Raw genomic sequence first — 8,394 nt, 5'->3', positions numbered from 1 at the left:
CCACTCTCAAACATCCTAAGTCATTTGATGGTCATGTTAAATAATTAAGTGAAAAGATGAAAATGAAAAATAAAAAAGAATGTCACTTTTACTTTACCAATTTAACATTATCATGAATTACATAATATTAATAGGTCAATAAAGTCACTACACCCCAGATAAAAAAAATGTCACTTTTACTTTACAAATTTAACATTATCCTAAATTATATAATATTATTAAAACAATAACCTCACTGCACCTACCGTCATAAATCAGAATTTACAAGCAAAATTAGAAGGGACACCTATTCCTTTTTGAGGTGGCACAACCAAGCATTCCTCTTTTGGGCAGTCGCATCCCGGAAAACGTCCCTGCTTCGTCTCCCAATGACAATATAAATGACCTATCCAGATAATAGGTACATAAACAAAGAAATAAATAACCTATCCGAATAATAAATACATAAACATGAAATAGTTAAAATAGTTAAAAAGTACAATATTATTTTTAAATTATTTTATAAAATATAATAAAGTAAACCCAATCACAATATAAATGACCTATTGTGAGATAACAAGTACATAAACAAAGGAATTCGTCGAACCCAATTACAATATCGGTCAAATAGATGACCTATCGAGGTAATAAGTACACAAACATGAAATAGTTAAAATAGTTGAAGAGTACAATATTATTTTAATTTTATTTCTTATAAATATAATAAATTAAAATCGTAAATATTTTGTTTTTAAATAATTACATTGTACTTATGTTTGATTTTATTATTATAAGTTTATATAAATAGAATGAAATTGTAAAATAAGTTTAAAAATAAGTTTGATATTTTAGGAAAATTGTATGATATTTGTATAAGTTTATAATAAAATATTTATATGTGGTTTAAAATTGGGATTAAAATAATAATTATAATAGTTTTTGTTTTGTATTCAATTTGTTTTTAAGAAACATTGAATATTATTTTAAACAATTGAATGGTAGATTTCGATTTTTAAAATATTTTCAAATTTGAAAAAATTAAGTTATTCTAATTAGTAAATTTAAACTAGTTCAGTTATATAATTTAAATAACTAATAAATATAAATACATATAAAAACATTTAACGCAAAATATTTCATATTTTCAAGATTTAAAAACCATAAAAAATAATTAAATTTTATTTTTATTTTAAATTATTATTAAAATTAAAATTAAACAATATTTTCGTTAAATTAAAAAATATTATTTGTTTTACTTTATAATATTATTGATGATGGTGGTGGTGGTGGTTAATGTCCACTAAGACTAAACTTTAGTCTATCAGACCTAAAGAAACAAATTATTTAGTTTGATTTAAGATTTTATTCCTATGCTCAAAAAGCTTGGAGAGAAGCCTCCCGAGCTCACTGTAATTTTCACAACCTAAAAGTCTAGGAAGGTATATTGCAACAAATATTTTGAAAGTGAGATCTAATGTGGTTGTACCCAGGGCATTCTAAGAAGAATTGATTTTCATCTTCAATGTTCGTATTCTCACAGGGATGGCAGAACCTTTCCATCCATGGTGTTTTAGGAACTGCCCAACTCCCCGTTTCACTATGGAGCTCATGAGAGTTCGTTCAAATCTTGGTTATATTAATTTTCTTCTTTGAGTTAGATAAAACAGAGAGATACTTTTGATCTTCTGGGGTGGGGTTGATGACCTCCTTATAATATCTTAATTTTCTTTTAGCTACTAAATCCTTCTCACACCACATTTTTCTTTGAACGTAGAAGTAACAATATTTTTAATGTTGTTAATGTTTTGCAATGCAACATTCTGGTTGATCTCCCAATGGTTTAACTAGGCCTTGGTGTCTTTATACCAACCTCATTTAAGCCTTAGGTGGTTTTGGCTGGAATTTAAAGCTAGCTTAGGAAGTCTATGGTCTCCTATGTTATTGAGTTTTTGCTTGTACAATAGAAGCCTAGTCATAGCTAGGCTCTCGATAGGGAAAAGACCCACTTCTATAAGGAAAATAGGATAGGGTGTGTTGCTTATAATTTTGAGGTTATACGTTCTGGATTCGCTTAATCTTTCTCCACGATTCTCTAGAGATGCTACACCCCAAACCTCACATCCATATAAGATAACCAGAGTGACTAAAGTTTCAGAGAGGAACTTCTTTCTATCCCACATTACGAGGTTTGTGGTTTTACAATTATTTTCAAGACCAAAATAAGCTTTCCATCCCCCATTAATCCTTTTCTCAATGCTATAGTTCCAGTTGAGCTTGTGATGAATATCAATTCATAGGTACTTGTAGGAAGACACTTCCTCCAAGTTACTATTGTCATACATAAAATTAGCATAAGTGTCCTTCTTGAATTTGATAATCATAACTTTTGTTTTGTGAGTGTTAACAATCATACCCATGGTAGAGTAGAAATCCTTAAGAAGTATAAGTTGCTTATCAAGATTATATGGGCACCGTCCGAGAAGAAGAATATCGTCAGGGTAGAGAAGAAGGATGATGACTATTTCAGCTAAGATCGTGCCAACACATCCTGCTTCCTCTAAACAATCTTCTAGCTTGTCGATGTAAATGCCAAATAGGGTAGGGGAGAGGGGCAACCTTAACTCCAATATTACACTTAATATATTTCAACCACCCCTCATTGCACTTTAACTTGGCAATTACATTCTCGTATAACCTTATAGCGGTAGCTCTCAACTCAAAAGGAACCTTTAGCTCTTCTAATCTGTTCCGAAGGTTGTTTCTAGAAACTGTATCGAAAGCCTTTCTAAAGTCCACAAAGCAACAAAAGAGATTGGATTTATCATTGCGGCATTCCTCCACAATGATCCTAAGCGTAACGAGGTGGTTTGTTGTTGCGTGCTGATTTCTAAAACCTGCTTGTCCTTTAGCCCCATTACCTTCACTTTCAAGCCATATGCTCAATTTCCTTTCCAAAATAATACCATATAACTTAGCTAGGAAAGAGCTGATCATAATTGTCTGATAATTAAAAGGGTTATTTGTATCAACATATACTTAATTATAATACCCTATCAATATTACAAAATATAACTATTACCTTTTTCAAAATAAAATTAATTATTTTCAAAATATCGTATATTTTTTATTAAAAATATATAAATTTAAAAATAGAAATAACAATTCTATATAATTTATTATTATCCCTATATTCATGAAATTAGGTACATCTACTTGAGATCACTTACCAATTCAATTAAAGAACATAACCCAAAAATCCGAGAGTATTAAACTTATCCGATCAAAGAACCTAACCCCGAAAATTTGTTAGGCTTAAAAAAATAGCATCTTATAAAATGTACATTTGGCAATATGCAGTTAGCCTAACACTTCAAGGTAGGGAAAACATACTAATATATACATTCGAGTTCGAATTTTGCTAATTAAAAAGGGTTTTGAATTTTTTTCGTAAGACTCAACCATATGCTACTTATCTATCTTGAAAATGACTCACCGATATGTTAAGCATCTATTTCGAAAATGAAGTAACGAAAATAAGAGTAGTGAGTTACAATTTTGTCCGGAAAATAAGGAAAATTTTTGTAAAATTTTTAAGAAAATTTGGAAGAAATTTTTTAAAATTTAAATTATAATTAAAATTTTTTATAATATTGAATCATCTTTACTATTAAAAACGGTACAATATTGAATCATCTTTACTATTAAAAACTGTTCAAACACTCTAACGGTTACATTTTTTGAAAATTAATTCTCTGTCCAATTCCAACAAGCAAAAGTGTAGCCTTGGTAGAAGCCAGCTACGTCTAATTTTCTTGCACGTTTATGGTGTATAAGGCTATTGAAAGTGAATAGTTTAAACCAGAAGCTCTCTTTCAATTTTGAAATATACAGACCTCTCAGGACAACAATATTACTTAGATAAAAAAGGCCGAATAAAAAACATGCCATTAAATATTTCTATTTCTCTATTAACAATTGAGACTTGTCGTGCTCTGATAAAATGAGCGATGCAACTCATCATCACAACTTCAGCTGCTTAATTATATTCAGATTCTTATATAATTCCGTGCATTCAAATCTAATGTATACCATCAGAGTGCAATCCAAAATAATTTCAAGAAATTTACCAATATAGAGGGCGCAATCATTATTTGGCAAATGCAATGTATATAGAAATAAGGATTCTAACATAATTAATTGATTTTTCATTCATGCCATGGGCTACTGGACATTCATGCAAGAAAAAGGGTTGAATTCACTGGACAAATGTTTTATAAAAATGAAAGGAATTCTATACAATGGCTGGAAATATGATATTTACACAGCGTTTTGAATGGCTGGAAATAAATCCTCTAGTGCCAATAGCATTGCCAGTATCTTTATGAAAGCATGTTTTCGAAGAAGAAAAAGACAGGCGAGCTGGGAACGAGAGGCAACGTGACATTTTTTTGTTACATTTTTTGTTACGTTAGAGGCGGAGTGATCGCGTATGAAAATAAAGAAGTCGCCAAGTAAACCAATCCAACGGTTCCAAGGAAATAGATCTGCCATGCTACTACATTGCTGGCCATAGTGATCCAGATGCCCAGTGTTTCTGTCACGGAACGGCGGCCTTCTGATATCAGGTGCTCAAAATCTCCCTTCATAAGGATTTTCGCGAGACAAACCAGAGCCGACACCATCAACGCAAACGACTGCGATACGAAAAGAAATGAGACATTTTGGAATGCTAGGTTAGCCAGTGGGAGAAGTAGTCCATGGATTGCACAGGCTAATATGGTCAAAACAGAGCCCAAAATGATCCGGCTGCTTCTTACTCCTCCTGGCCTCTCGCCACTGGTCCAGAATGCAGACACAACCGCGGTAGCGAGAAGAAAGACGATTAAGTTCAAAGAACGTGGAATTATCCCGTGCTGATACAACATAAAAGTGAACATTGCACCGAAAACCAAGCACGTGACGCAGAGAAGAGCAATACCAGAGGGATAAAGCACTGAGATCTTAACTGCCATTGCCCCCAAAAATCCACATACCACCATAAATCTTGCCACGGTGGGAAAGTATAATCTGTTTTGTGGGTCAAGTAGTATGGTGAGCGATGTTATAGGAAAACCTATACATAGCAGCAACCGTTGTAGCAGAAGGGTATGCCCGCCCCGTTGGAAGTATAATCGGCTCAAAAGCTTCCCAGCCAATAATCCCAAAATCCAAGCAACTAAACATATGATAACCAACAACCATTGCAGCCTTCCCTTATGTTTAACAGGTATAATGCCACTGCCATTTACTGTTTCAGAATTGATTTCAGCTGCTCGCTCTCCCTCTCCCTCCATTTGATCGTATGACAAGAAACCTATGAAATCCTCCGTCCAAGCTGCAAGTGATATTGATCAGAATATGTTATCTAGTATATAAATCTCCAGTTAATTACTTGAAGGTGAGATTCTCATCATGACCTGATAAAAATATGAGGCCTACAGTTGTTCTTTCAAACGGTTATATTGATCCTGTTTGTTCGTTGGGTGGCCAGTTCTCCATCCAAACTGTTATTTTAATTTCTGTTTCTCTGTTGTGCTTTCTCTTTCCAAACTGTTATTTTAATTTCTGTTTATTTGTTGTGCTTTCTCGTCATAAACTGTTTGCTTGTTGTTTTCCGTGGGTAGTATTTCTGAATTTTAAACGTTACGAGTATCTTCCCGCTTTTGATTTTCTTCCTGTTCTAACAAAACACCAATTTCATGAGGTTTAGTCATGTTTCAGCATATTTTCAACTAATTTCAACTTTAAACAGGGAGCCGAAAGATCGATACTTCTGGAAGATGGTATTATGTTCTTCCTAAGCATCCACATCCCCAATCTCAACCGTTGTACGAGAATCCGTTTGAAATAGACTCACAGAATCGGATTTTTTTAATTATAATCCTTTTACAGTTTCTTTTATTTATTAAATATACATTTTTAATTTCAACGATAATATCAAATTTAAATTTAGGTTTGTTTATATGTATATATGATTTAATGTTAATGGTAGTATTTTTCTTTTATTTATGATAATAATTATTAGAATGTAAATTTAGACAACTTCTTACTATATTTTTTATATTTATTGTGCTTCTATTTATATAAAATTAAATTTTACTTACACACGAGTGTATGTAGTTGTGTTGCCTTAAATTAAATGTTATTGGAGAGGTGATATCACTTTTTAGTGAATGTTACTTTGATTATCAAAAAGCTAAATGGAGAGTTTTACAAATATGATTAACGAAAGGCTAATCTTAAAACATTTGAATTATACAGTGTAAATGTGCATACGAGGGAATTTTTAATTACGCTGATAGGCCTTCCTATGTGTGAACAATCGTCAACACTTTTACCCTAAACCGTTCGATCAAGTGAGACATTTTCAACCATTGATTTGAAGTGTCATCTGGCAAGCATGCACTGCACTTTGACTGCTTTTTCCAAATACATGAGTTGCCTTCTTTTCACCTCCTAGTTCTGTTGTGCATTGAACATGGCCCTTTGAGTTGCCTTACTGCTTTTTTCCATTCTTTTATGTCACTCTTGAAGATAGTTTACTACTTTCTCCCTGCCAGTTGTTGTTGTTCTTCTTCTTCCCTGGCTTTTGGCAAGCACTGAGCTTTATCTACCATCACCTCACAAATGGTCATGGGCTACGTGTGTTTTTGGACAACAAGTAACTTCACACGGGAGATACTATGTCCCCTGCAATCCTCAGAGCCATTCAAAGTGCGTCAGTTCATATTTCCCTTTTTACTGAGCTTTATGTTGAATCCCCTTGGTGTTTGGAAGAGCTCGGTTGGATTTTGAGATCATATCACAAGCATAACTTGAAGATAATTCCCGTGTTTTGTGACGTTGAGCATAGAGACTTTCGTTACGTTGAGAGTGGTGTTACACTAAAGCCTTTGAAGAACACCAACGCAAAGGTAGAGTCGTGGTGGAATCCATCCAAACGTGGAAGGCAGCCCTTAACCAAGCCTCCCACATTTCTAGTCTGCTATTTAAATCGAATTAAAGGTAAAACCATTTTATTTTCTTACAAGTCCATTGATTTTATAATCTGCGAACAAATGTGTTGTGAAATGAATAATCCTTTTTAACCAATGGATTTTCTTGGAGAGGCCAAATACTATGGAAAATTTGCTAGAATTTTGGTGATGTAGAAAAATCATGTCTCATCTTTCCATAACTGTGATGAAATTTTCAAATTTTTAAGAATTTCATTGGGGATTTTAGACAAAATCTATATGAACGGGTTTTGATATGCATAAATTATAATAAAATTTGCTTTTCTTTAGTTTATAAATTATTTGTTATATTTTTTTGGAGGAACTGCATATTTTTCTGTAAAATTTCTTCAGAATGAGATAGGTATTTGTTAGAATCATAGATTTGAGTTATAAATTCTCCACAAAGTTATTTGAATAATATTCAACTCATGCTTCAAATTTTTATTAACTCTATAATTAAAAAACTGTTTATTACCCAATTAACTCAACTCCATTAACCTGCCCAAAACAAAATTTCACAATACTTGCATCCTTTCTGAAATTTTTATCTTCCTTCTTATCATGAAAGCCTAGAATTTGTTGGATCGAAATGGAGAATTTCAAGTTTTTGCTGAAGTGCGATCATATGTAACAAAAATTAAACCGAAATTATGTTATTTCAGAAATATTATCTTATTTTCGAAACCCTGGTCTTCATTGTGATGCAGTATAATCATATGGTTAGCATTAATCATATTTTCTAGGATGATGGCTCTACAAGGTTTTTTTGAGTGCATCTTTATGAAAAAATAGGATGATATTTTTATTTATTAATAAAAATTACAATGTTTTCTTTAAAAAAAAGGTTTATATATCAATTTAAAAAAAAATCAATCTTATTATGAGTGTTTGTAAAAGATATAACTAAATAAACCAAAACATTTTATCCAAATAACGTGTGGTAAGCAAAAATATAACTTTAGATGACTTATTGTTGGAGCCTAAGGGAGCCTATTGAATTAAGCGAACAATGACCCTGGAATCACTGATACAGGGCTACGCTTCAGGCCCTTGAACAAACTTAATTTCTAGATTTTCCAGCACAGAAAATGAGATTTTTAATTTTTTTTGGCAAGTTTATGAGGAAAGGATATGCGAGTTTTTAATTTTGTTTGGTAAGTTTATGAGTAATTACGTGAGTAGAGGTATTTTTTTTAAGATTTGATGAAGTTGAGAAAGAACAAGCTCATTTTTTATCTTTTATTAAGTTTTGGAATGTTCTAGCGAAAAGAAGTTAACAGAAAAAGCTTGAATGAACATTCGACGAATGTAATTTCATAACATTTTTCAAAAACAAACCTACAAAATTTTGGACCAACTGGATTTTATGTTGAAATGG

The 8,394-nt window shown here is 32.1% G+C and overlaps 1 protein-coding gene across 1 annotated transcript; it reads right to left on the bottom strand.

Annotated features, from left to right (window-relative positions):
* Nucleotides 1-4,442: 4,442 nt before the first annotated feature.
* On the bottom strand, nucleotides 4,443-5,312 carry LOC149255225 (putative purine permease 11). The gene has a single exon (XM_089454983.1). The coding sequence runs from the start codon at nucleotides 5,310-5,312 to the stop codon at nucleotides 4,443-4,445; it is 870 nt and encodes a 289-aa protein (XP_089311109.1).
* Nucleotides 5,313-8,394: the final 3,082 nt, after the last annotated feature.

This window comes from Pinus tabuliformis, chromosome 7 (genome assembly GCF_031772625.1).
Source record: "Pinus tabuliformis cultivar Carrire ecotype Pingquan chromosome 7, CPIR1, whole genome shotgun sequence".
Taxonomy (NCBI): Eukaryota; Viridiplantae; Streptophyta; class Pinopsida; order Pinales; family Pinaceae; genus Pinus; species Pinus tabuliformis.
Note: the sequence above shows the minus strand (reverse complement) of the source record. Positions and strands in the feature narration are given on the sequence as shown.